Source organism: Tetrao urogallus (assembly GCF_951394365.1).
Source record: "Tetrao urogallus genome assembly, chromosome: 31".
Classification (NCBI taxonomy): domain Eukaryota; kingdom Metazoa; phylum Chordata; class Aves; order Galliformes; family Phasianidae; genus Tetrao; species Tetrao urogallus.
Window position 1 is genome coordinate 679,285 of NC_136844.1, and position 27,141 is coordinate 706,425.

At 51.0% G+C, this 27,141-nt stretch overlaps 3 protein-coding genes across 3 annotated transcripts; all 3 read left to right on the forward strand.

The window, feature by feature from the left end:
- Positions 1-265: 265 nt before the first annotated feature.
- LOC306956473 (keratin, type II cytoskeletal 4-like) lies at positions 266-6,501 on the forward strand (the record flags this gene model as incomplete). Its single annotated transcript, XM_079547746.1, has 9 exons — positions 266-817; positions 2,034-2,248; positions 3,209-3,269; positions 3,510-3,605; positions 4,332-4,496; positions 4,864-4,989; positions 5,316-5,536; positions 5,971-5,999; positions 6,116-6,501. 9 exons carry the CDS (start codon positions 266-268, stop codon positions 6,499-6,501), a joined length of 1,851 nt encoding a protein of 616 aa, XP_079403872.1.
- A 4,354-nt stretch (positions 6,502-10,855) lies between these two features.
- Positions 10,856-15,830, forward strand: LOC306956469 (keratin, type II cytoskeletal cochleal-like; the record flags this gene model as incomplete). Its single annotated transcript, XM_079547742.1, has 9 exons — positions 10,856-11,548; positions 12,327-12,547; positions 13,029-13,089; positions 13,562-13,657; positions 13,771-13,935; positions 14,046-14,171; positions 14,745-14,965; positions 15,086-15,120; positions 15,349-15,830. The coding sequence occupies 9 exons, from the start codon at positions 10,856-10,858 to the stop codon at positions 15,828-15,830; spliced, it is 2,100 nt and encodes a 699-aa protein (XP_079403868.1).
- A 4,581-nt stretch (positions 15,831-20,411) lies between these two features.
- LOC306956474 (keratin, type II cytoskeletal 75-like) lies at positions 20,412-26,484 on the forward strand (the record flags this gene model as incomplete). The annotated part of the gene is made up of 9 exons (XM_079547747.1): positions 20,412-20,978; positions 21,463-21,677; positions 23,304-23,364; positions 23,625-23,720; positions 24,126-24,290; positions 24,731-24,856; positions 25,224-25,444; positions 26,022-26,056; positions 26,162-26,484. 9 exons carry the CDS (start codon positions 20,412-20,414, stop codon positions 26,482-26,484), a joined length of 1,809 nt encoding a protein of 602 aa, XP_079403873.1.
- Between the last annotated feature and the right edge of the window lie 657 nt (positions 26,485-27,141).

Sequence of the window (27,141 nt, forward strand, 5' to 3'; positions counted from 1 at the left end):
AGCAAAGCAGTTTATTTTAATTTCCACATTATTTCATATGAGATGGAAGTGTTTGCTGTGGGTTGGAAATGTTGGAAGCCATTCCTTGCTGCCAGGCAGACCAAACCCAGTGGATAAATTAAATTTTTGCATCTCAGGCACCTCCTGGAACATATATAAGGAGCCGGGCTGCACCTGGGAGCAGCCACAGGAGATCTCCTCGCGCTCCTCTCTCGCTCCTCCACTTTCTTCCATCACCGTTGCTCCCGTCCCCGTGTGCCGCAGCATGAGCCGGCAGTGCTACACCTCCAGCTCGCTGCTGGGCCGACGTGGCTTCTCTTCAGCCTCCGCTGTCTGCGGTCTGGGCAGGGCAGGCAGCAGCTCAGCCTCGGTGTGCCAACCGGCGGCACGGCGCTGCGGGTTGGGTGGCTTCAGCAGCCGGAGTGTCTGCGACCTGGGCCGTGGGCAGAGGATTTCCTTCGGAGGAAGCTGCCGTAGCGCAGCGTATGGAGCAGGCAGCGTGGGACGATGCGGCACTGCCTATGGCGGAGGTCGCTTTGGCGTGGGCACGGTGGTGGGGTTCGGTAACTGCGGAGGCTATGGGGGCCTGGGCGGCTACAGAGGCCTTGGGGATGGCGTGGCGATGGGCGGCTATGGCGGAGGCATCAGCATCGGGCTTGGAGGAGGTCGATCGGAAGGGATCCGCGGTGTCAGCATCCACCCGGAGCTCCTCAAGCCCCTGTGCGTGGGGGTGGACCCTGAGGAGTGCCAGGTGCGGACCCACGAGAAGGAGCAGATCAAGAACCTCAACAACCAGTTCGCCTGCTTCATCGACAAGGTGAGCCCGCGGATAACGTGACACCAATGGCTCCCGGTGCAGGCACTGCTTGGATCCCAGCCCTTCTGCTGTGCCTCTTGATGGCCACCAGCCTGCAAAATGGCTCAGTTGGGGTCAGCAGCAAGCCAAAGCTTGTGGGACAAAGGAGGGAGATGCTGAGATGACCTTGGAGGTCTTCTCCAACCTATGCCATGTGCGATTGGCAGTTGCTCTCCTACCTCTACAAACACCAAAGAAACACCTTGGAGGTGCTCAAGACCATGGATGGGGCCTGGGCGACAGATGGAGAGGTGGGACCAGCCCAAGGCAAGGGGTGGGGATGGGGGGTTTTTGAGGACCCTTCCAACCCAACCATTCTATGGTTCTATGATCTTTAAAGTCCCTTCCAACACAACAATCCTCTGGATCTATGATTCTATGATTCTGTGATATGGTTGGATCATTAAGGTCCCATCCAATCCAAACTATTCTATAGTTCTATGACATCCGTATTCTTAAAGCTGTTCACTTCACCCTGCAGAGGGAGAAAGATGGAGGTCTAGCTAAAATGAGGTCAACTTTAATTTCTCTGTCCACTGTGTCAATGAAAGGATTTGGTGATTTCCTAAACAAACATCATTTATCATTACTATCTTAGCTGAGCCTAAGGGACTTTCATTGCTGCTTAGGGGTGTGTTATGGAAAATGATTTTTCAGATGACAGAGGATTCTTTGCCCCATCCAGGCTCAGATTTCCCTGTGAGCTGTTCCACAGCTGAGAAAAACAAACCCACGTAAAGGAGCCACCCTACTTCCTCCCGCTGAAAAATGACTTATTCATGATCCATAAAGGTTCCCAAGTACTTAGAGAGCTCTTTAATCTAGAAGTGAAAGGTATGATAAGTACCCGTGGTTAGAGCTTCAATCAGATGCATTCAAATGAGCTCTTGGATGGAGCTTTCAGCACTGGGAGAGCTCGTTCCTGGAATCAGCTTGTCAGAGCAGGAAGGGATCCTTCCTCAGTAGTGCTTTGCTCAAACAGATCATTGGGTTCCACATGGAGCAAGCATGAGGGCGTTGTTCAGCCCTGGGCTGGGAGATGATGCCCTTAGCACTCAGGCTGCCCTTAAACACTTGCCTTTTAGTTTTTTTCTTATGTTCTGCAAGCAGAGGAACCAAAGTGCCTTTGCCCAAGATAAGAGAGGCCAGGTGACTTTCACATCTCTCCCTTCTGCAGGTCCGGCTGCTGGAGCAGCAGAACAAGGTGCTGACCACCAAGTGGGAGCTGCTGCAGCAGTACGTCCTGCCGGCATCCCGGCGCAACCTGGAGCCCGTCTTCGAGAATTTCATCTGCAACCTGAGGAAGCAGCTGGAGTGCGTGCTGGGGGAGCGAGAGAGGCTGGAGAATGAGGAGCGTTGCCTGCGGGACCTGGTGCAGGAATACAAGTGCAAGTAAGCAGAGTGCAAAGGGGAGGCGGAGGGTGCTGGTTGCTTTTCAGAGCATGAAGCTAATGCATCGGTCCATGAGTCTAAAAGCTTGGGCATAGAGCAGGTCTCTGTGCTGGAGTCCCATTGCTTCACACCCAAGACTTGCAATGTACCCATAGGAGGGGACAGGGAGCTCCTTTCCTCACCCTGACACTCCTGTACACAGCAGTTTGCCATATCAGTCTTCCCACTTCACCAAACTCTGTGCCTCTGGTGCTGCCCCTGCCCACAGAAGCCTTCATCCACATCATCCCCACTGGGTTCATTCATTCTTCTCAGAGGAAATGTGGGAGCAGCTTTTTGATCTATGATGCAGATGTTCCTTAATTGCTCCCTGTGTGCTATGCTCAGCCATAACCAGGACGCTTGGTGGCTGGTTATGCGTAGCCAGGATGAAAGAGTCTTCTCCAAAGAGCTTACAGCCAAGCTCTCAGAAGTTTTCTCTCACTCAATGAGGTCAGACTCACCCTGTGAAAGTTCTTCTCAGACCCAATTACTCGGCCATTACGCACTGTCTCTGCTCTCATTGCAAATGGGAATTGCATGGCTTGCTCAAGCTCCTGACCCCCCCTGGAGCATTTTGGCCACATTCTGCCCATAAACTCTCAGAGCAGAGTCCTGGATGCTTCCAAAAAACCTCACAGGGTTAGAAGGAGCACACCCAGCCTTCAGCTCGGTGCACAGTTTTGCACCTCTTGTGGTTTCGCCTGTCTTGCTGCCACCTCACACCAGCCACCGATACTGCTGGCGTGGGCTATTTAGAAGTGCTGAACATAGCCAAGCAGGGAGGAAAAATAACAACAAAGCAAAAAACAAATTTGAGATGCAAAGTAAACAGGGAGAGGTCCTGGCTTTAACCATGCTGGGCTGTGGAGATGGGATCCCCAGCACTCAGCAGCCCCCTCCCTCTGCTTTCCAACACAGGTATGAAGATGAGATCAACAAGCGCACGGCAGCGGAGAATGAGTTCGTGGTGCTGAAGAAGGTGAGCAAAACCTGGGGGAGAAATGCAAAGCCACAGCACTGCCTGAGCAGGGGAAGCCCAACATAGAGGTGACCCAAGGAATGTGCAGAACCTCATCAGGTTTTAAGCACGGATAATGCAAATCCAGGTAGAGTCAGGGGTTGGCCACAGCGAGAGTCCTACAAAGCTAACTGAAAATGAGCTTGGGCACAGCCCTTGGTTCTTTTCCCTCTTTTGACCCAACACATGGTTTCTCTTCAGGATGTGGACTGCCTCTACCTGACCAAGGAAGAGTTGGAGGTGCGGGTTGGTCTCCTGCGGCAGCAGCTGGAGTTCCTCAAGTGCATCTATGCTGAGGTAAGAGCTGCTCGCCCACTGCCCCAGGCTCTGAAAGCAAAACCAACACGAGGAAAGGTGTCTTCTCCTAAAATCCTAGAACCACAGCCCCCCCCAAAGTCCCTATCGCTATATATGGGCCTGGTAATGACACTTAGATGCTTTGGTTGTCTGCCACACTGCTGGCTGCAAAGGGAGAGACCTTTTGCATGAAAAAAAGCCCCTCAAATTTGCATCCAATCCATGACTAGGAGCCACTGAAAAGCCTTGATCTTGAAAACCCAGATTATTTTTAGCATTTCACTTCTTTAGCTGGATATGTCAACATCTTTTAGTGGAAGTAATGCTTTCACCTACCAAAACACAGGGGATGCTTGGTGCTTGCTCTCCACCTTTTCTAACCAACACTTCCCAGCAGCCTGCAGGCATTGGGCCCAAAGCACTTACCCCAGGGGATGCCCAGCCCAAACATCTGCTGGCACAGTCATAACGCTGAGCTGCAACCCAGCGAGTCACTCCAGCTGGATTGCTTTGCTCCTTCAGGCAATCCCATGTCGTGCTACCACAGCAAGTCCCAGCTGTTGGGAACCAGTCAGCTGCCTGAAGGATCTTGTGTCCCAGTTGGGCATCCATAGGACAACTGTCCCTAGTTGTCCCCAAGGCTCCTTCTTCCCTTCAGACCCTTTAGCTGAGGTGCAGCCCTGGGACTGGCATGGGAAAGGGAATGACCTGTGGTGGATCTTGCAGGAGAGAGCACAGATGGACTGCCAGCTGTGTGACACTTCGGTCATCGTGCAAATGGACAACAGCCGGGACCTGGACATGGAGGGCATCATCAAAAGCGTGGAGTGCTGCTATGAGGAGATTGCCCAGAAGAGCAAGGCTGAAGTGGAGGCTTTCTACCAGACCAGAGTGAGTACTGCACAAGTGGCTATGAAACCCTCCACCAACAAAACACTGAGGGGCACTTCTGTCCTGCGCGACACAGCTCAAACCCATCCCTTGGTGTTCAGGCACTGTAGTTTGATAAAGAAAAATGTGCCAAAAAGAAACCCAATCAACACAACACCATAACTATTGCATCTGAAGAATTACCCACAAAAACAGAACATCATGATCTCCTCTTGCACACCCATCAGGAGCACCGTCCCCTTCCCAAAGTGCCCACATAAGGTCCCATCTCAGTGCTACCTTGGAGCATTGCTGCAGCTCCAGAGAGTCGTGCCCTTCCCTGCAAGGAGTGATTCCCAGTGTAATGTTGTCCCCTTCCCATGCACAGCTGGAAGAGCTCCACAGCAGCCGGGGCAAGTTCTGTGATGACCTACGGAACAACCAGAGTGAGATAGCTGAACTGAACCGCATGATCCAGAAGCTGCAGTGTGAATCAGATAATGTGAAGAAACAGGTGGGTGAAGAGCTGAGCACTGCACAGGAGGTAGGGTGCAAAGGAACCCCAAGCCCCAGCTCCAGCCTGGATGTGTCATCATGCTTCTCTAGGTGGCCACCTAGCAGAATCCAGTTGGTTTGTCTCTACCAGAAATAATGGTGTCTGCATATTTGCTACAGCGCAGTCAACACATCCATTCCCTTCATCCTCCAGTGCATGGCCACTGCAGGTGCCCAATCAAAATCTAGGTTTCTCCACAAGTTTCTAGCTGGGAAACAAGGGGGGAAACTTGCAGCCCTGCCAAAGTCTGTGTTGCTATCTCAGCCACTTGTTGCCATTCACAGATCGCAGCTCTGCAGACAGCCATCTGTGACGCTGAGCAGCGCGGTGACTGCGCCCTCAAAGATGCACGGCAGAAGCTGGTGGACCTGCAGACAGCTCTGCAGCAGGCCAAGGACAAGATGGCGTGTCTGCTGAGGGACTACCAGGAGCTGCTGAACGTCAAGCTGGCCCTGGACATCGAGATTGCGACCTACAGGACTCTGCTGGAAGGAGAAGAGAGCAGGTGGGAGCATGCCCAGCTGCAGCTTGCAGCAAAACCCAAGAGGAGAGGGAGTGGGGAATGCTGGGTGGCTGCAGTTCCCCGCGAGTGCAAAGAAGAGCTCCTTCCCATCTCCTTGTGGGTAAAAAGAGGAGCATTGCTCCTTCCCATCTCCCCATGGTGTAGAGAGGAGCATTGCTCCCATCCCCCTCTCTCCCACTCAATGCAGCTGCATCGCACTGCTGGAGGACAGACAGACAGGAATGTGACATTCCGCCACCTGCGGGTTTTCGGGTCCAATCCGCAGCAGTTCAGTGCCAATACAGACAACCCCTGGGAACATAGACAAGCTGAAGTACCCCCAGGATTTCTAAGACTGGGCAGCATCTCCATGTGCATGCATGTCTGGGGAGCATCCCCTTAAGCACATCTCTGAGACGTTGCTTTGTTTTTTACAGGATATGCACTGGCAACCCTGTGAGCGTAGGTAAGCCGACCAAGCGCCTCCCTTTGTAAGCCCGTAACCCCTTTCATTCCCTTTTGCACTTCACACAACCTACCTGTGTGCTGCTCAGCAGTGACCAGACCCTTCTTTTCCTGCAGCCGTGGTCAGCGGCGGCGGCACGGTCGGTGAGTGCCGATCCCTATCCGGAATAGGTGGCAAATGCTCTGTGAAGACCGGAGCCAGCTCGGGGCTGGGTGGGGTGGTCTCATCCTTTGGGGTCAGCGGTGCTGGGTTCAGTGCTCGCAGCGTGGACTGCGTCCCCAGAGTGGGGGGTGGCTTTGGGGCCCGGAGTGCAGCCAGCTGTGTGGGGCGCGAGGTGCTGTCCGGTGCCGATGGGCTGCAGTGTGCAGCCGGTGTGGGCAACCTGGTGTGTGCTGGAGTGGAGCAGTGCAGCCCTGGGGCTGTCATCATCCCAGGGGCGGGGGTGTGTGGAGGGAGCAGCCGGTACAGCACGGCCGTGCGCGTGGTCAGAACGAGCCGGTAGGTGGGCAGAACCGCATTGTATTGAGAAAGAATCAGCATTTCTGCAGTAAAACAGTATTCCCCTTCCTTCTAACAGCTGAATCACACAAGCATGCATTGCACACACAGTAAGGTCGGTAGCTCTGCCAGAAACATGGTGGTTTTTCTGAATGGTCACCACCCACCTTCTCTCACGTGGTGCTCTGGGGGTCAGTGGACCCCCAGGTCTCAGGCAGGCGAGATTTGCATTTCAGTCTGCTGCCTTCATGGCTCTTTCTGCTCAGCCCCTTTTCCAAGGAATTTCCTGTCCCCTCACACAGCAATTGCAAAAGAACTAAAAATTTGCTCATCAGAAAGAGCAGCCACATCTTACACTGCCCCAGATGAAGCCGCATCTATTATTTAGCTCCTTTAATGACACCTGAAAATCCAATTTTTCCTGTTTACGAGAGGGTTGGTAATGGTTATGTAAATGGGCCCAAGTTGCTACACCAGGTTTGGTAGAGCAGATTTTAATTACACGCCGACGAGCACCTTATATTTCTGTAGTTAAATGCATGCATTGTTTTTCCTGTGTGTGTACCAGATAGACGGATTTAACGCTTTTAATGTGTAAGTGAACAGTTGATTACCCTTCGCTTACTCCAGACTTTCAGCTGTACCTTCAATAAACTACATGCATTATTCAAGCCGCGCTCCACAGGTTTCATTTCCCTCCCAACATTACCAAAGCAGCGATGTCTTCTCAGACATGAACCTCCAAATGGGTGGAGTTTGTAGTTTGCAAAGTTTTAACTAAGTCCTTAGATGCTGCCTGCTCTCCTTCCCCATGCATTTTTGCATAGCCCTGTTCCATCAGAGGTGAGCAAATGCACAGCTTCACTCGGGACATTGGGATCTCACACGCTGCAGGCAGAACACAAGGCAGGCAGGACCTTGTTTAAAACAATCAGCGCAAAAAAAAAAAAAAAAATCCCACACCCCACCCCTGAAACCCTCTCACAAGAGCAGGTTAATTTCTAAATGAAACAGATGTCTGTCTTTGCAAAGCATAGCACCAGTGGTGTCCTCAAGCACCACGCCTTTAAAGCACACAGCCTGCACCAGGGTCTGCAGGATGCACAGGGAAGCATGAGCCCTCAGTGCCCTTTTAGGCAGTTGAGATTGGGTGATTTCAGGCTCCCCATCCCTTTGCTCTGTGCTGGGCTCCTGTTCCCAAGGCACCGTACCCCTGGAAGGTCCCCACAGCACAGCTGGATGCACAGCTGGATGCCGGGAAAGCCACCATCCCCATGGGTGCAGAGGGATTGCATTGTTCCTTCCCATCTTCCCATCAGTTAATAGAGGAGCATTGCTTCTTCCTATCTCCCGTGGGTGCAGAGAGGGGCTTTGTTCCTTCCCATCTCCCAGAGGTGTGGAGGGAACGTCGCTTCTTCCCATCTCCCCATTCCCAAATGCATGGTGCCTCCTGGAAAATCTCACAGAACAGCTGGTATAGTTTGCTGTGTGGGTGCTTGGCACAGCTGGATGCATACCTGGATGTGGACAAATCAGCCATCACCATGGCCCCCTCCTTCCCCCCACTCTCCTGGGTACCACCAAACCCCCCCAGGACATCTCTGCTTTGAGTTTCCCTTTGGAGAAACCCATTTGGAAGCAGATCAGGGTGCAGGCAGGTTAATTTACCTTTACAATGCAAGCTGAAGAGGAGTGAGTGTTGCAATTTATTTCCCGATCCACTTCCTTGGCTTCACTGCTGACTCACGGTTTGTCTGCCCCATCCTTCCTGCATCTCGCTCCACAGTTGGGGAAGAAAACCATCCAGGCTTGGTCTGCCCATAGTTTCCACCAGGGGTAACCACCTCTGCTGCCCTCATGTTGCATTTGGGCTTGCTGTGTCTTGCAGGGATTTTCTGCTGGGAAGCAAGGAGGTTCTATGGGATGTATTCACCTTGGAGCTGATGGCTGACTAATTTTTAGTGAACTGCATGGCTTAGCAGAAATCTGGGCTGTGGAGTGGTGGAATCCAAAATAATTATCCCTTGCAGAAAAGGCAAAACCCACCCAGCTAAAGACAGTATCTTCCCAAATGGTTATCTATGGCTGTTCTGATTCAGTGTTCACAACTTGGACTCCATCTTGTTCGTATGTAAAACATCCAAACAAGCTGCTGGTGCCCCAGCAGCTCATAGTTTATGTCGATCACTTCCCTGCAAAGAAAAACTGCACCACCAACCAGTTGCTCCCCATGGTACCAAAGCAGCCTGGCATCTCTCACATTTCTGGGTAAAAACCTTTCATCAACTCTGCTCTTCTCAACTCTATCTATTGCAAAACCCATGGCTCTTGCTGCTTTCCTGAAGGAGAAGAAAAGTTCAGGAGTCCAGGTGTAGGATTTTGGGGGCTATTTTGGGGCTAAATCTTGCAGGATGTCACTCCTGCAAAGGATGTGAACCTTTGTGGGAGCTGATCTGAAAGGACAGATGTGAAAAGCCACATCTGGGTGTGGAGCCCACGACCAACAAGAAATGGGGCCTTTCTTCCAGCCCTTGCATCGCTCGCATGCCTTGCAGACAGTGGGCTGAAGGGAGGAGAGTGTGGGAGCCCCAGCTGACAATTCCCTCTTTCTTCTGGCGGCCGCACCCTTAATGCCATTATATTCATTCAGCTATAATATCTGACCCGAACCCGTTTGTCAGCTTCAGGACAATCAGCCTTCACTGGGGTCAAGCCAGTATGAAGACAATCTAATTTTCCCATCACACAGAGGCTTTGAATTTTATGCAAATAATGAAGGCAATGGGTGTTTGTGGATTTCAGTAGTATCTCAGGTTGCTTCAGCCCAGTGAGCAGCCCCAATGCACTCCAGCCCAAGAATTTCAGTGGGAAATTCAGTGTGAGCAACCAACTCCCTTGGTCAGAGCCCAACTGGCAGCATTTCTCCAGGGATAATTGCAGATGTGGTCTCATGTTTGCAGCAGAACACCAAGCACCTGCTTAATTTCTCTTCCAGTGGGACCTCTGCTCATGCTTAACAGCTCTGCAGTGCTGGGGCACATGAGCATATTGCACAGAGCATGTGGAATCCTGTCCTGCAAATGCAGAAGCAGATGTTTAAGCACCAGTCATGCACACAGCATGGGATATCCACCAGAACAACAAGCTGAAAACTTAAATTTGAAGAATAAAATATTGTAAACACCGCAGTTCCCTAAAAACTGAGAGGCCAGAAAGTGCCACCACACCCCGCCGGCTTTGCTCTTTTTTCCCAAGGACTTCAGAAAGTAAAATAACCAGAATTTGTGGGAGGATTCTTTTCATGCCGGTTAAATCTTTGCTTTTGGCAGCATTTTGAAAGGTTCAAAGATCTTTCAAAGCAATTGCAGCCTGTAAGAGAGCTAGAAACTCAAGACTGATTGCTCCTAGTGCTAAGCATGCAAATCACGCAGTTCCACAAATTTGGGCAAAATATTTTTTCAGAAAATTTGCCTCTTTCATTGGCACGTTTTTAGGTTGAGGTGCAAATGCATCACAACAACATCACCTGTAGGCTGGGAGCAGTGCAATGGACACCGCTGGGTGGATGGAGCTGTCTGATGGATTTGCTAGTATCGCCAGAAATGCATCGCAGAAAACTTGCCACAGATGAAATACCTGGCATTAAATGACCAAAATGTGAGATGACACTGAAATGCAGCAACTCAAAGGTAAATGATGGATTGGATCTCTCTGTGCTTGGGTCTGGATCAGCTCAGATTGGGACTCTGCCTGACGAGTGTGAACAAAGACGACAGGAGAAGTCAGAGCCCTGAGGAGGTGTCAGTCCTCATGAACATCACTCCCTCACTGTGCCTTCATGCAGCAAAGTCCCATGCAATATTTATCTTCAGCTTTACTCATTTTAATTTCAGTGCCTTTCACTTGAGCTACTTTGGAGGAATCTCCACTAAGCTCTTTGGTGATCTACTGCATCTTAAATAAGGCAGGGGTATCTGGGTAGATATTTCTCTTCTTCATCTTTTTTTTGTTTCCTTTCTTTTGCTTCGTAGGGATGAAATAAAACAAGGCATCTGTGCAAGCATGCTTTGCACTAAGGTTGAGTGATTCTTGCCAGAAATCAGTTAGGTAATGCTTCTAGCTGAGCAGCTTCATGCTGTCTCCAAGAGGTGTGTTTGGGTGCAATCAGTTTAACAAGTTTCAATCAGACAGCTGGCTGCCTGGCACGTCAAAACCATGAAGGCTCTGAGTTGATCTCTGGACTTCCATGCAACCAAGCCCAGATCCTCAGGGGGATAAAAAGGGCCTCCCCCTGCTTGCTCCTCTCACAGAGCTGCCCACTCACAGACTGCTGTTCTTTATTGTGACCAGCTGCTGCCATGAGCCGGCAGACGTACAGCACCAGAGCTGGGGGTGGAGGGCGGTCGTACAGCGCTGCTTCAGCCATCGTTCCTGGGGGCAGCAGGGCTGGCTTTAGCTCGGTGTCAGTGTCACGATCTGGAGGAGGTGGTGGTGGTAGCTTTGGAAGGCTCCTTGGAGGAGGAGGAGCTGGCAGCGGTGGTGGAGGTTTTGGCAGCAGGAGCCTCTACAGCCTCGGTGGTTCCAAGAGGATTTCCTTCGGTGTTGGAAGCAGCTTCCGGAGTGCTTTTGGAGGTGGTGGATCTGGCCTGGGAGGTGGCAGCGGTGGTGGCTTTGGTCTTGGTGGTGGTGGAGGGGGTGGTGGCCTTGGTCTTGGTCTTGGTGGTGGCGGAGGTGGCGGTGGCCTTGGACTTGGTCTTGGTGGAGGTGGAGGTGGAGGTGGTGGTGGTGGCTATGGCTTTGGCGGAGGTCCTGGCGGGCTTGGCTTTGGTGGAGCAGGAGGCATGGGGGGACTTGGAGGGCTGGGTGGTAACAGGGCTCCCTTGGGGTTTGGTGGCCCTCCTGGCATGGGCACCATCCAAGAAGTGACAGTCAACCAGAGCCTGCTGGCACCCCTCAACCTGGAGATCGACCCCAACATCCAGCAGGTGCGCAAGGAGGAGAAGGAGCAGATCAAGACCCTCAACAACAAGTTTGCTTCCTTCATTGACAAGGTGAGGTGTCATCAAGTGCTGTGGAACTGTGAGAGGGAGAAAGACAGAGCTGTATCTACAAAAATACGGCTTCAGGAATCTTCAGTCTCTTGCATGTTTCCTAAATATATGTCAAAAAGTGATATACTTCTCGACAGCTATAAGGCAGAAAACGAGATACTGAAAACTAGAGGCTTAGATTCAGGTTTTTTTCCTTGAAAATAAGACATGCTAGTTCAAATATTAGTAAAGCCAGTTGCTTAAGCAAGCTGTCTCTGTGGGGTATTATAGCAGAAGTGTGGGTCCTTATGTCCAGTTTTATTGCCTGCAAGCTAAAGCCCTTTTTGCATAAGCTCAAGTCCTTTCTTGGCTTTTCCTTGGATAAGTACCTTATATATAGTGTAAATGAGCAAGAGGCAAGGCAACTTAACTGCCTTTGACTTGTCTTGTAGTGCTCAGATCTTAGCTTTAATGAAGGAAGATAAATATCACCTACAAAGAAGGAAAAAAAGATTTTAAAGCAAGCAAGTGGTGAAGGAGCTGAACCCACATTTTGTGATGATTGCTCACCAGCTTGCTGAATTACACTGTCTCTCATTAGAACTGTCCATCAATGGAAAGTTTGCTTAGCTACTGGATAGGCTAACATAGCCCTAGATAGTCCAGGTGATATTGATAACTGGACTTAATGCTCCTGGTTTGGGATTTACTGTGTCTGTGCTGTGCATCAGTCTCAGTTACTGACTCTTGGCCATCGGCATTTATCTTCTGCTAACCCCTTTTACTTCCCAATGCCCAGGTTCGCTTCCTGGAGCAGCAGAACAAGGTGCTCGAGACAAAATGGACCCTCCTGCAGGACCAGAGTCAGAAAAACAGCACAGGCAAGAACAACCTGGACCCACTCTTTGAGGCTTACATCAATAACCTGAAGCGGCAGCTGGCCAACCTGCTGAGCGAGAGAGGACGCATGGACGGGGAGCTGAAGAACATGCAAGACCTTGTTGAGGATTTCAAGAACAAGTGAGTGCCTGTTTGGTGGCACATCCCCGCAGCCTGGGGTGAAATGTGATGCAAATGGTTCAGCTTAGCATTAGGCAGTAGGGTTAGTCTCACTTAGAACTAGTTTTCTCAAGGACAAACATCTAGCCTGAGATATTCATAAAACTTTCTATGAGAAAGGGGAAAAAAGTGCTTTAGTCCATAACATGAGACCGGATGAACCTCCCTGTAAAGCATGGCTCTCATGCCGTGCCTCTCCCTTCAAAGCCCTTGCTGCCTGGCATGGCAGAAGAGTGCTCCAGCAACATTTCTCCAAGCAGAAAATGCAGGTTCAGCCAGGACGTGGCAACTTGTGATGAAACTTGCAAACGAAAATCATCTCAAGCTGCATTTATGTAAAATGTCACACTCAACCCAAATCATCTTGCAGTCCCACCTGTACTGCTGCTGTGCTTGCCAAGGTGTGACCTAGCACAGCTGTTCCTTTACTTTATCCCTGTAGGTATGAAGAGGAAATCAATCGACGCACAGCAGCAGAGAATGAATTTGTGGTGCTGAAGAAGGTGGGTGAGATGAATTGTATGGATGCCGAGCTATCCCAAAAAGTGCACTAACAGATAGGAGATCTCGTAGAGATGCATCCTCATCCTTTAAAGTGGTGTTATGGTTTTAGGAGAAAGGAAGGAAAGGAGCTGAAGGAGGATGAAAGTCAACTCTTGACACCAAACTATGCATTCATGCTTGCTTGAGCAGAATAGATCATTAGATATAAAGATGCTGAGCAATGCTGGGAAATGCATGTCCCAAGGCCAGATGGACTGCATGCTGTCCTTATCCTCTAGCAAGGTAACACCCAGCACTTCTCTTGGCCAAGAGATGTTCTCATGGTGGCCTTCCAGGAGCATGTGCCAACCACAGCTTCTCCAGTCATGCGTTACCACTGCAGCAGCCTGTCCCTGAGACTGACAAAATCTTGGTAGAGCCAAAGAAGAGATAACAGGCGCTGCAGATGTCCCCACGGCTGTTCTTTTCCAGGATGTGGATGCTGCTTACATGAATAAGGTGGAGCTGGAGGCCAAGGTGGATGCTCTGACTGATGAACTCAACTTCCTCCGAGCCCTCTACGAGGCGGTACAGACACCCTCCTCCCCTGACTGTTCTGTCACCACTCCCAGGCAGTGACAGCCACTACAGATGGCATTTTCAAGGTAAGTGTAGCTGGGTTCCCATGTGCTTCCCCACAGGAGCTGGCTCAGCTCAGCACACAAACATCTGACACTGCTGTCATCCTGTCCATGGACAACAACCGGGACCTGGACCTCAGCAGCATCATAGCTGAAGTCAAAGCACAGTATGAGGACATTGCCAACCGCAGCCGGGCTGAGGCGGAGGCTTGGTACCAAACCAAGGTGAGCATGCTTCTAGTTGTACTTGTGGGAAGAATTATTGCTGTCCCTGCGTGAGGTTGTCTGAGCCACCTGGACATCTCTGAATGTTTCCTCTTCCTTCTGAACCCCAGTATGAAGAGCTGCAGGCCACGGCTGGGAAGCATGGGGATGACTTGCGCAACACAAAGGGGGAGATTTCTGAGCTCAACCGGCTCATCCAGAGGATCCGAGCAGAGATAGAGAACACAAGGAACCAGGTAGGAATGGAAAAAGAGCCCCATTCTGGGGTCCCTAAGCATTACAGCTCTGCTCTCTGCCACCAAGTGCTGAACAGAGACATCAGCAGCCACAGAGCATGATGTACCTGGAAGGGTATTGCTGTGTCAATCAAGCCAGGCTGTGTCATCAAGCCAGGCTGGCTTTGCAACTGCAGGACTGTCACATATGGCTGACTGACCTCAGCCATAACCATTGTTCATGAAGACCCCAGCCAGAATGGTTTTCTTCCTTCACTAAATCATAGAATCACAGAATGTCTTAGGTTGGAAGGGACCTTAAAGATCACAGAACCATAGAATGGTTGGGTTGGAAGGGACCTTAAAGCTCATAGAATCACAGAATGGTTGGGTTGGAAGGGACCGCAAAATCCCCTGTCCCACCCCCAGCCATGGACTGGTGCCACTCCTCCCTCCATCAGCGGCCCAGGGACTCATCCATGGTTTTAAGCACCTCCAGGGAAGGAACACCCACAGCTTCTCCAGGAATTGTGTTGTCTTACTCTTACCCAAACAGAAAAGCAGAAGTCAGGATTCTCTGTTGTCCTCTTGCAGTGTGCCACCCTGCAAACAGCCATTGGAGACTCTGAGGAGCGTGGGGAGCTGGCTCTCAAGGATGCCAAGGCAAAGATGATGGAGCTGGAGGATGCCCTGCAGAAAGCCAAAGCCGATATGGCCCGGCAGCTGCGTGAGTACCAGGAGCTGATGAATGTCAAGCTGGCCCTGGACATTGAGATCGCGACCTACAGAAAGCTGCTGGAAGGCGAGGAGAGCAGGTGGGAGCAGAATCCCTGCAGAAACAAATAGCAAATGTCACTTTTCCACTCTGAGCGTGTTGGTCCCCCTGCCTGCATCTGCATTTTGCTCTAATGTCCCCATTATTTGCTCTCCAACAGGCTGAGTGGAGAAGGACTCAACCCCATCGGCTACTGTAAGTACCACAGCGCATGTCTTCCTTGGGCCCATTGAGAGTAAAGGAAAAGAGAGGTTTTACCCAACTGCTCCATATAAGACATTCAGAACCTACCAGAACCCTTAGTGACTTGGGGACAGAAGTTGGGTTCAGGCCCTATGGGTCCAAGCATTGATGGTGGTGCTTTCTGGAACTGGCTGACCACCAGATTAGATGTCCAACATTCTGTCTGTTTTTCCCTTGCAGCGGTGATCAGCTCCAGCTCTGGCACAGCTGGTGGAGGAGGAGGATTTGGTGGACTGAGCCTAAGTGGAGGTGGCGGTGGAAGTGGATTTGGTCTTGGAGGAGGTGGTGGAAGTGGATACGGTCTTGGAGGAGGTGGTGGAAGCGGATACAGTCTTGGAGGAGGTGGTGGAGGCGGATACGGTCTTGGAGGAGGTGGTGGAAGCGGATACAGTCTTGGAGGAGGTGGTGGAGGCTACAGCTTTGGAAGCGGAGGAGGACTTGGACTTGGAGGTGGGGGTGGTCTCGGAGGTGGGTATGGAGGTGGCAGCGGGCTCGGGCTTGGAGGAGGCAGCAGCGGAATTGGGCTGAGTTCTGCAGGAGGGAATTTCAGCTCTGGGAGTGCAAAAGGCACCAATCCGGGTGTGAAAATCGTCTCCAAAACTTCCTCCAGCAAAAAGAGCATAAAGAGCCAAAGCCTGAAGAATGCCTCACAACCCGAGTAAAGGGATGCTGCCAGACCCCTTCCCCCAAAGCCATTGCTGCTGCATCACTCCCGTACCGCTCCCGCACCCATCACCTCTCTGCTGTAGTTCTTAAGCATTTGGGTTCCACCTCAGGAAAGCAGCGAGCACGAGCTAACTTGAAGCACCAAAACAGGTTTCAAAGGAAAACACAGGTCTACAAGATTTTTGGAATGGGGAATTTTTTTTTAATTTTTTTTTTAATGAGGGTGAGCAGCCTGTAATTGCGGCTAGCTGATGGCCCTCAGCAGCACAGATCAAATAGCAGCTCAGATGCAATGACTGGGTTTTACATTCATTGTTCTGGCCTGCAGAAGCCCAGGGACGGGCTGGGAACATGGCTTCCATCCAGGCTGCTTCTCCCTTCTCCCATGGCTTCTCCCAGGCTGCTGGAACAAATCAAACTCATCCCTTCAAGTCAAGTAACTCATCTTCACACATCTCCATACATCTGTGAGGGGTTTTTCTGCTATGTAGAAACACTCTGGGAGGCTCCTGAAAGGTCCCAGGCAGTGGTTTGCAAGCTCAGTGCTCCTCTTAAGACACCTCTTCCAATGGCAACACATAAGGAGACACTTCTAAGTCACTGAGTTCGATGGAAAATATCCCTCTTTTCCCCACCTGTGGCCGAGCTTTGAAAAGTGCATTGCTTCCAGATGTGCTGAGCAACCACACAGCATCTGGAAAGATCCCTGAGATGTCCACAGAACCCTGAACCACTCTTACTTCTGTCCTTTCTCTTCCCAAATAAATGTTTGCCCCATAGCAGCACCTTGCATGTAACCTTGCAGGTGCATTTGGTCTCCTCTGATGGATCCCAAGCAGGTGAGAAAGACCTTGTTCCCTAAATTATCAGATTTTTGGGATTGTTTTAAAAAATAACCAGAACACAGAGGTTTTCAGCAGATCAGCCTTTGCAGTTACAGTGGGTTGTTGTCTTGCTTCATGCTAGGTTTTGTGGAAATGGCTTAAAAAGTGCTGAGATCTCCCCAACGCCCAAACCTCACTGACTTCCCCCATGGTGTCAGCAGCAGCAATCAAGGAAAAAGCCTGCTGAGACAAAAGATCCCTGAAAAAATCCACACAGAGGGCCACATCCATGCTGCTCCAGGGGGACCTCATCCGCTCCATGGGGTATGCGTTTCTGGGCCAAAAGAGATGCATTTGGACAAAAAATGCATTCATATCTCAGCCCAACACATGGAAAATGTGGCAATCGGGAGCAGGTGCCAAAGGTGCCCCTTTCTGATGGGATCTGCCCCTGTAGTGCTCCACTCTGCCTTTATTTTGATGAAAATACCAAAGAAATTTGCAGCTTTTTATACTTCAATAGTCGCAAAACAATGCTGTGTTTTCCTTCCTCTCTCTTTTGGGAACGTGTCCAATAAAACAACTGTAATGTATTTGTTCCTGAGTGCTTTTCTTCCAAAGCAGAACCAGCAGAATGAGCCTGCAGAAAACTGAATGGGGCGAGGATTTGGTTTCACTTTAGGGAAAAAGTTTCAAAACTGAAAAGGAAAATGCAATTAAATGCTTGAAATCAGGTGCGTGCTGTCTGAAACTGAATCGAGGCGTATGGGAAAAGGGGAGGAAGGGGGACAAAAAAAATAATCAGGCATTGTTTTCTTCTTGGATCATTAGGATTAACTCAAAAGCCTTTCTTCCAGAAAAGAGGGTTTGGGACAGCTCTAAAAGCTCAGGCAAAAGTGAAAACAGGAGAAATAAAGGTCACACAGTGTTTAATTTTGGCTTTCTCAAGGGACACAGAGTGCAGGGCTCTGGGGGAGGATGTCATCAGGACAATCTGCACTGAGGGTGGTTTTGGTGATGGAGCAGAGCAGCCTATGAGGCCTGCAGGTTTGGTGACTGTAAAAGGGGAAGGAGAAAAAAATAAGAAGAGAAAAGAAAAAAAGAACCCTCAGACAAACCCTCACGGCTTATTGCATTTCAAAGGGCCAGACGCTTCGCTCTGCCCCCTCCATCCCCAGGGCAGGCGCGTGCACCCAAAACCTCGCCAGGATCCGGCAGCACCGAGTGCAGAAGCACCACCCAAAAATCAAAGGAGCTGCAGTGAAAGAGACCAAAATCTGGAGGAAAATCCCCTCTTCTCGGCCCTCACAGAGGATGGTGTTTGGGGCAAAGAGACCGAAAATGAACAAAGGTTAAAAATAAATGGTGAGTCATCTCGGGTTGTGCGCCCTGTGCTGAGGATAGAATGTGCAGAGATTCTGCAGAGCGTGGTAGGAGTTAATGCAGCTAAGGATGACCTAACCTCAGCTCACCTTACACTGCGAGCGTCTTTTATGCCTAGGAGAATAAAAAAAGCAAAAAAAAAAAAAAAAAAGGAAGAAAAAAAGGAAGAAAAAACAGAAAGGGCCCAAAAGGGAGGAAAGGAGGTGGGGATGCCCAAAGGGGGCAAATGAAGAAGCCTTGGGCAGCTACAGAGAGAGCAAGGAGTGAGACACTGCAAGAATTCTCCTCGAGTTCTGTATCTAACCAGCTCACTGAGCCCTTTGTAATATTCCACTTAATTACCACTGTCTGCAGCAACAGGCTTTCCTAGAAGAGCTGGGAGGTAATGAGTGCCTTGCCTTGCCATGAAGCCTTTTTCTCTTTGTGTTAATTACAACACTGTGCTTGGTTCCCAGGTGTGACTTTGCATAGCTCTAGGAGCCAAAGGCATGCTCCCCGCACTGCTGCTTGGCCCCTGTCCATGGCTCCATCTGCAGCGATGGACCCATCCACCAGGAACCCAACCTCTGCACACGTGCTGTTCTCCCAGCACGATTTATTTCATGTCAATAGCCCCGGCAGCATTCCTGGAATTGGCGTTAGGATTGGGTTCTACAGTCGCTGTGCATCGCTGTGAAATCAGAGCTCCTTCAGCTTCAGGATAGGTGGGTGTGGGCTAGGTTTTCCTGCAAAGATTTGGTGTTTTCAGTGCCTCCATTCCTGAGCTGAGAGCACCCCCTCGCTACAGCCTGGCCCCACTCCTTTTGCTCACCCCAGTGCGCTCCATGCCCATGACTCACATCTTTGGCATCACACAGTGGATGGCATGGATGAGGGTTGGGAGCACTTTTATGATTGCAGCAAGGAAATAAATAAAACAAAACAAAATAAAATAAATAAATCAAAAATCCCTTCTGCTCAGGTTCTTTCAAGTTCCCAGACAGAACAAACGGCAGCTGGAAACACATCAACAGAAACAAGCCATGAGATGCCGCAGATACCCTGGAGCGACTCATCCTGGATTATGTTCCGTACTTATTGCTCACGTAGCCAATTTTTTAAAATCTCTTTGATTCAGCTTTATCTCTCTGCCGTGTGCTGTTGGTTTATCTGGCACACGGATGGCAGCTGGGCTGGGTCTGCGTTGCAGGTGGGTTTGGGTGGGTGGGGGATGTGCAACTCATCCCTTTGGGGTCACAAGAAGAGATGCCATCCATTGCTCCTGCACCATCCCAAAGCCCCACTGCAGGGCGGGTTCAACCTGAGCTCAGGATCAAGGAGAAAACCATCCGAGATGATCTCAGCAGAGCGAGGGAGGGGTGGGAGGGAGATGGGGGAGAAGGTGGTAAGTTCCCCTCTGCTGAGCGCAGTGACGTGGAAACGGCGGGTTTGAGGGCCAAAATGGGGGGAGCAATACAAAACAGCTTCCTAGGGAACTTCTGAGCCCTCAGTTGGCTGGAAGGCTCGGAACAAGAACAACTCCCCAGTAGCTCTGTAATATCCTCTTTAGAGGGGTCAGCACACAATTTAATGCAGTTTCATGTTATTTTGAAAAGGTGAGTCCCTTGCTGTCTTTGAAAGCAACAACAGTTGATTTCTCTGTTCCTCCTGCAATGGAGAGACAGATTTTTGCTAAAACAACCAGCAGACACCTCCCACTCTGCCCCTGATCCTTCAGAGCTCTTTTCCAAGAGGAACCAAAAGTACAGAGCTGGGAAGGAGATCCTCCTCCCCCGCTGCCAGCTCTCCCTAGGGCACAAAACCCCAAATCAGGCAGTACTGGGGATATCAGCCCCCATTTGGTCACCATGTAACACAACACAACCCCATACCAGGTGGTCCTGGGGACATCAGCCTCTATTATTTTTATTTTTTTGCATTCAGTGTGCTCAATCCCAAATTTCCCCTCACTTCAGAGCAGGGAAGCTTGCTCCAACGGGTGAGCTTGGCATAGAGAACAGGATCTCCTGGGGCTCTGGGAGCTTCGTGCCGCGTCCTGCTCGTACCGATCCCGTCCAGTTCTCCTTCGGTGACTCAGGGCTCTGGGGGTGGGGGGAGCTCCCTTGCTCCGTTACTTTCTTGCCTGCAAACAATGCATTTTTCAGCGCCTCGCCGTAGCCTAGGTGTGTTTGACAAGGCAAGTTGCTGCAAGGCACGTCAAGTTCTGAATCCCTGTGCCAAGTTTTCCAAGCAGATAAAAGAGGAGGCTCCCAGGCTCTCCCATCACAGGGGTTTCTGTCTCCGTTGCCCTCTGCTGCTCTGCTGCTGCTCAGCTTCTATCACCAGCTCTTTCCCTCGTTCCTGCTCTTTGTGTTTCCAACTGCACGAGCCATGAGCCGGATCTCATACAGATCTTCCACCGGAGGGGGCATGAGGGGCTTTAGCTCAGGTTCTGCTATCGTGGGAGGTGGCAGTGGCACGCGGAGCAGCTTCAGCTCCGTCTCTGTCTCCAGAGTTGGAGGAGGAAGAGCTGGAGGCGGAGGAGGCTTCGGAGCCGGTGGCGGCTTTGGCAGCAGAAGTCTCTATAACCTGGGTGGAAGCAAGAGAATCTCCCTTGGCGGAGGGCTGCGGAGTGGAGCTGGATACGGCTTTGGTGGAGGATCTGGCTTTGGTCTGGGCTATGGTGGAGGAGCAGGCGCTGCTTTGGGCTTAGGAGGAGCTGGTGGCGGTGGTGGCTATGGGCTGGGAGGATTTGGGATGGGAGGTACTGGATTTGGTGGTCGTGGCGGCCCCGGGTTCCCCGTTTGCCCACCCGGTGGCATCCACGAAGTGACTGTCAACCAGAGCCTGCTGGCACCCCTCAAGCTGGACATTGACCCTGAGATCCAGAAGGTGCGGACACATGAGCGGGAGCAGATCAAGACCCTCAACAACAAATTCGCCTCCTTCATCGACAAGGTGAGAGCTGGGTCTCAGCCCGGGCACATTATCTTTTGCCTCAGGAAAGAACAGCAGGAAGAGCTTTCTTTGGATTCAGGGCTTGCCTGAACTAATCCATGCTTGGCTGAACATTAAGAATTGTCCTATGCTCTTTACAAGGACAAGATTTCCAGAGCCTTGTTTTGCTGACATAGCAAATCCCCCTTTGCCTAAAAAACTGCCCAGGCACTGATGGATCCTCCATGGATTGTGAAGGGGCAAAGTTCCTCCACCAGATACCACCAGTTTAAACCATTAAGGAGGGCTGAGCATCCAGTGCAGGGAGAAACACGTAGAATTGCAAACGCAGATGCTTGGCAGCTTGATAACTCTTGAAAATTCTCCCTAAGCTGTTTATGCTTCTTCGGAGAATTCAGTGCCCTGAATTCCTGTGGGAAGATCCTCATTCCATGCTCTCCCTCTTCTCTTTCTGGTGGGTTACAGTCATTTTTTGTTTCCCCAGGTGCGTTTCCTGGAGCAGCAGAACAAAGTGCTGGAGACCAAATGGAGCCTCCTGCAAGAGCAGGGCCACACGGTCACCAGGAAGTCCCTGGAGCCCCTCTTCGAGTCCTACATCAACAACCTGAGGCGGCAGCTGGACAGCCTGATGGGGGAGAGGGGACGGCTGGACTCGGAGCTGCGGAGCATGCAGGACATGGTGGAGGACTTCAAGAACAAGTAAGAGACTGCGCTCTGTAGGTCAACAGACAAGAAAATTGATTTCAGAGGGGCTGGGCTCTGCGGTGCATGCCTTGTGCTTGCACTGGGCTCCTCTTGCAGTTTGCAAAATGAACACAGAGCAGCAAAATTTGATCTTGGTTACCTCTATTCACGTTGGGTTTCTTGCACACAGGTTTGGCATTTAGCACAGGACACGCTCATGCACTGTCATGGAGCCATGTTCTGAACCCTTGGGCTTCCTAAAATATCACCTGTAAATAGCAAAAAGTATAGCTCATGACCGCACTAGACATGAAAACGAATAAAACGTAGCCAGCTCCCAAAATCCCTAATTTTCTGTTGTAGCAAAGGAAATCTCTACCTTTCCAAAGGGGCCCAGGCAGCCGCACATGCTCAGCCTCGCTTAGTTCCAATCACGTGGAAGATGCTCAGCTCTTTTCTTTGCCCATTGCCTCAGCTCCCCTTAAAGTAAACCTCTGGGGAAGGCTGTCAGCCCCGTCACCCTGCAGAGGGGGATGAATCATTTTTGGGACGTGTTGGTGGGTGCCCACTGGCTCTGAGGACATTTAGGTGCTTTTTTTAGGCGCGGCAATTTGTTTTCCAGCGGTGAGAACAGTTTCTCTCTCATGCAACGAGATCTGGTCAACTGTAAATTTGAGTAAAACACCCTGAAGTACAGGGACATGGTAATATTAGAGAGCTAAGCATGTGAATAGCGTGTGATTTTGGGGGTGGGAGCTAGTTAGATCTGACAGGATGGGCTGACACAAACCAGCTCCTGGTATGTTGTCCTTGGGTGCATTTCAGGTCTCGGTATGAGTTAGAGCCTTTTGCAAGCATCAGCTAATACCACAAAGGGCATTGTCTGGATCTTGGAGTACTGCCTGGGCAAGAGAACATGTTTTATTTCAAGTCTGGATCTGGTTCCTCATCCTCAGGCTCATTTTGACCTTGCCTGCTGTCCACCCAAGCTCCAACTGCAGGGAGATGCTCACCAGCATTAGCTGGAGGACTGGCACAAACCTGCCTTTCAAAGCCAGTTCTTTGCCACAGCAGCCCACATGCTTTGTCGGCTTTCTAGCTAAGCCCTGCCCTGATTATCTGATGAGAGGATGTTGCTCAGAGACATAAAAAGTTCCTCATAGACATAATCTGAGGCTTACTTAACGATCTGCCCTTGCACAACCGTGGTTAAAGAATCACAGGCTTCTCCTTCTTTTTTTCTTTTTTAGTAAATTAAATGCTGTGGTGGGTTATTCAGAGCCATTAGCATTATTATAACATCAAATATCAAACGGTCACATTGCTAGGTATTGCAGTCCAGCTTCACTGAAAGCTTTTGTACATCTTTGCTTTGGGCAAACGTCTCTCCGAGCGCCATGCCACGCAACCCTGCATGAGCTTGGATCTAAAGGCAGCAATTGGATTCTTTAGATTTCAGCCAGGACTTCTCACACATGGAGTCCTTGAAGGTTCAGCCCCAGTGTCCATTTGCTCTGTATCTGCTCTGTAAAGAAGTGGGAGTGCAGGATGAATCCGTGAGCCACATTGAGTGACGTGGGACCCATCTCTGCACTCTGTGGGTTTCTTTGCTGCTGCCCAAAACCTCTCTTATCTCTGCAGGTATGAGGATGAGATCAACCGGCGCACGGGTGCAGAGAATGAGTTCGTGGTGCTCAAGAAGGTGAGTAAAGAGGGAGTGAGGGAAGGGGGAATGGAATAAAAGGGCTGAGCCCAAGCAGAGCTGCTGGGAGATGGGGTCCTGCGGCATCACAGCAGGGTCAGGCAGTGAAATACAGCGTAAGCACAACCAGGAGTGGGTAATGGGCTGAGTACTACTACGGAAACCCACAGTAAGGGAGCAATTCTGACTCCAGTCAGATCCCCATGAATCTGAGCTTTGCTGTGGGTTTGCACCTGAAGCTTTGCTTTGCTTTTCTTTAGGATGTGGATGGTGCTTACATGAACAAGGTGGAACTGCAGGCCAAAGCAGATGGGCTGGCAGATGAGATCAACTTCCTGAGGGCTCTGTACGAAGCGGTGAGCAGTCAGTTCTCTGCACGACGTCCTTTGGCTCCACACTCAGTACTGCACGGCAGTGAAGGAGGAAGCATCGCTGCCTGTTAGAAATCGCAGTGCAGCCATAAGATAGAAAACTGTGGATAAGTAGAATCAGAGAAGAATTGTAGACTCATAGGATCATTATGGTCGGGAAAGACCTCTAAGATCATCCAGTCCAACCGCAATCCATCTCACCGTGCCCCCTAACCTTGTCCCCAAGTGCCACATCTCCATGTTTCTTGAACAACTCCAGGATGATGACCTGTGCCAAGAGAGATAGAAATGCAAGAAATTGCATCTCTTGGAAGACAGAGCTCTGAAGCCATCTTATGGTTTCCACTGCAGAAAGCAGACAATTAACTCATTTTTTTCTATCTTCTGCAGGAATTGTCCCAGATGCAGCAGCAAGTGTCCGACACCTCCGTGGTGCTGTCCATGGACAACAACCGCAGCCTGGACCTCAACAGCATCATCGCAGAGGTGAAGGCACAGTATGAGGACATCGCCAACCGCAGCCGAGCTGAGGCAGAGGCTTGGTACCAGAACAAGGTGAGTGACAGGGACCACAGATGCTACATCATATTAGCTGAAGGGAAGCGGGACTCACCAAGGAAGGACCTCAGCGCTGCACAAGAAATTGACTAACGTTCTGTGCACGTTGCAATGGGCTCTTGCATACAGATTGCCATCGCTTGCTGGTGGACCGCTGCACAAGGCAGCAGACTTTCCCTGCTGTGAACCCAACCCACCTTGATTCTGGGCTCACAGAGCTGCTGGTAGACCTGGCCTTAAACACAGGGCACTGCTCTTTCCCTTCCAGGTTCCTAAAGCAGGTGACAACACACAGGCGCTCTATGCAAGGCATAGATTGCCAACTCTGGGCTAAGCAATGTGCTCAGAGGTCGCCCTCAACCTGCACCCAGACTTGGTACACACCATTCCCAGCCCCATGGTCCCTCACCACTGCTTTCCTCCTTTCTGCCCACCAGTATGAAGAGCTGCAGGTCTCAGCTGGGCGCCACGGCGATGACCTCAGGAACACCAAGATGGAGATCTCAGAGATCAACCGGATGGTGCAGCGGCTGCGCAACGAGATTGAGAGTGTGAAGAAACAGGTAGGGGGGATGCTCCTAGCTTTGGGCAGGGATGGAAGCCCGTGTCCTGCATTGGCAGGCATGGCCATCTCTTTTCCCTACTGGAGAATGTCCCCTGATGTGAGGATGTGCTGTGATTGCTGTTTTCTTGCTGGGGAAGCAAGCTGTGAGCTATTGCATCATGCCAGCAAAACAAAGAGATGCAGATTCTGCTCATTTTCACGTGGAACAGGACTGTGGCTCTTCAGTCACCCACCCTCTGACACCTCTCTGATAGCTCCACAAATCCCAGTGCTATGCTGGAGCCCCCTGGCAGCACCAACAGTACCACAGGACTGCAGATTTGGGTAGCCCAACTTAAACAGCTATCTGCTTCCCTCTGTTTTAGTGTGCCAGTCTCCAAGCAGCCATCGCTGAGGCTGAGGAGCGCGGGGAGATGGCCCTGAAAGATGCCAAATCCAAACTGGCCGAGCTGGAGGATGCCCTGCAGAAAGCCAAGGCAGACCTGGCCCGGCAGCTGCGTGAGTACCAGGAGCTGATGAATGTCAAGCTGGCCCTGGACATCGAGATTGCAACCTACAGGAAGCTGCTGGAGGGCGAGGAGAGCAGGTGGGTAGAGAATCCCTGCAGACATATCAGCAAATATCACTTTTCCCTGCATGCTGCACCTCTCTTTGGGCCCAAAGCCTCAGCTCACCCCAAGGATCTGGAGCATAAAGGAACATAAAAAAAGAGGGAGGAGATGGGTGTTTTGAAATGTGAGGTTTCTAGAAAAAGCTGGGTTCCTTCAGTTGTTGGCATCTGTTGCACTAAGAAAAATGAGAATTGCCACTTCCACATGTGCTGCAGACATAGCCCAGCAGTGGAAGGACCCTATTGAAGGACAGGAAAGTCTAATTGGACGGGCCTCCAGACAGAAAGTCCCCAAACTAGACGACTCCCCATTTAGATGGTCCTCCAACTGAGTGGTCCCTTAGATGAATGATTCCCCAATTGCATGTTCTCCTAATTAGATGGTCTCCCAGTTTGAAGGCCCTGCAATTGGATGGCCCTTCCGTTGGATAGTCTCCCATTTAGATGGTCCCCCCATTGGATAGTTCCCCAACTGGGTGCTCCTGCAGTGAGACCCTCCCAGGTACCACTGCATCTTGCCTGCGTTACCTCCTCCTTTCCTCTTTTCCACCAGGCTCGCCGGAGAGGGTGTTGGAGCCGTGAGTGTCTGTAAGTATCTCCCCCTCTCCCACCCTTGTTTGCTGGGGTTTGTCCCCCCACCCTGGGGATCTGCAGGATGCTGAGGTGGTCTCACCCATCCCTGTTCTCTCGCAGCTGTAGTGAGCAGCTCCAGCGGGATGGGCTACGGCAGCGGCATGGGAGGAGGTCTTGGCATGGGCAGTGGTCTCGGCATGGGCAGTGGTCTTGGCATGAGCAGTGGTCTTGGCATGAGCAGTGGTCTCAGCATGGGAGGCGGCGGCAGCTACACCATGAGCAGCAGTGGCGGCGGTGGAGGATTCGGGGGCGGGAGTGGAAGCTACAGCTATGGCGGAGGCAGCAACTTCAGCTCCAGCAGCAGCCGAGGGGTCAGCTCCAGCACGGGAGGCAGCGTGCGGATCGTTTCCAAGACCACTACTAGCAAAAAGACCATCAGATAAGGATGGTTCCGGCCAACGGTGTGTTTCCTGCCTTCCAAAAGCAACGTGCTGCCTTACCAATCAGTGCTGTACATAGCTGTGCTGCGCCCTCTCCTTCCTCCGTCCTTCGCCAGCCTCTCTCGGGGTACTGGGGGGAGACCAGGACCCCACTGTGAGAATCTGGAGCACCTTTGGCCAAAGCACAGGTTGTAGCGGGTCACCAATGGGGCTTTGGGAACTGGCACGGTACCCGATGCCAGCCCTCCTCCGTTCCTCCTCACGAGATCATGTATTTAATGCAAAGCATTTAAAGCACTTTGCTGAATGGGGGGAAGCCACATGCATTTGTTTCATTCGCCTCACAGCAAGGGGACAGCCCTGTGAAACCTCAGCCCCAGGTCCTCGGCAAGGACAGGAGCCCCAAGAGGCTCTGCAAGCCCCTAATCACATCACATGTTACAACCTCCAAACCTTTCAGCTGCAATTAAAAGATTTTTCCAGCCCATTCTATTCTCTCAGGAACCCAGGGGAAATGTTACTGCTTTCTGCATACAAGAATTGCCACTGATCTCCAACTTCTTGCCCCCATGGCTATAGCCTCTTCATTTCCTACCATAATGTGTTGTCCAATAAAGAGCATCTGTCATTTTTAAAAACTGCTGCTTCTTGGCTTCATTC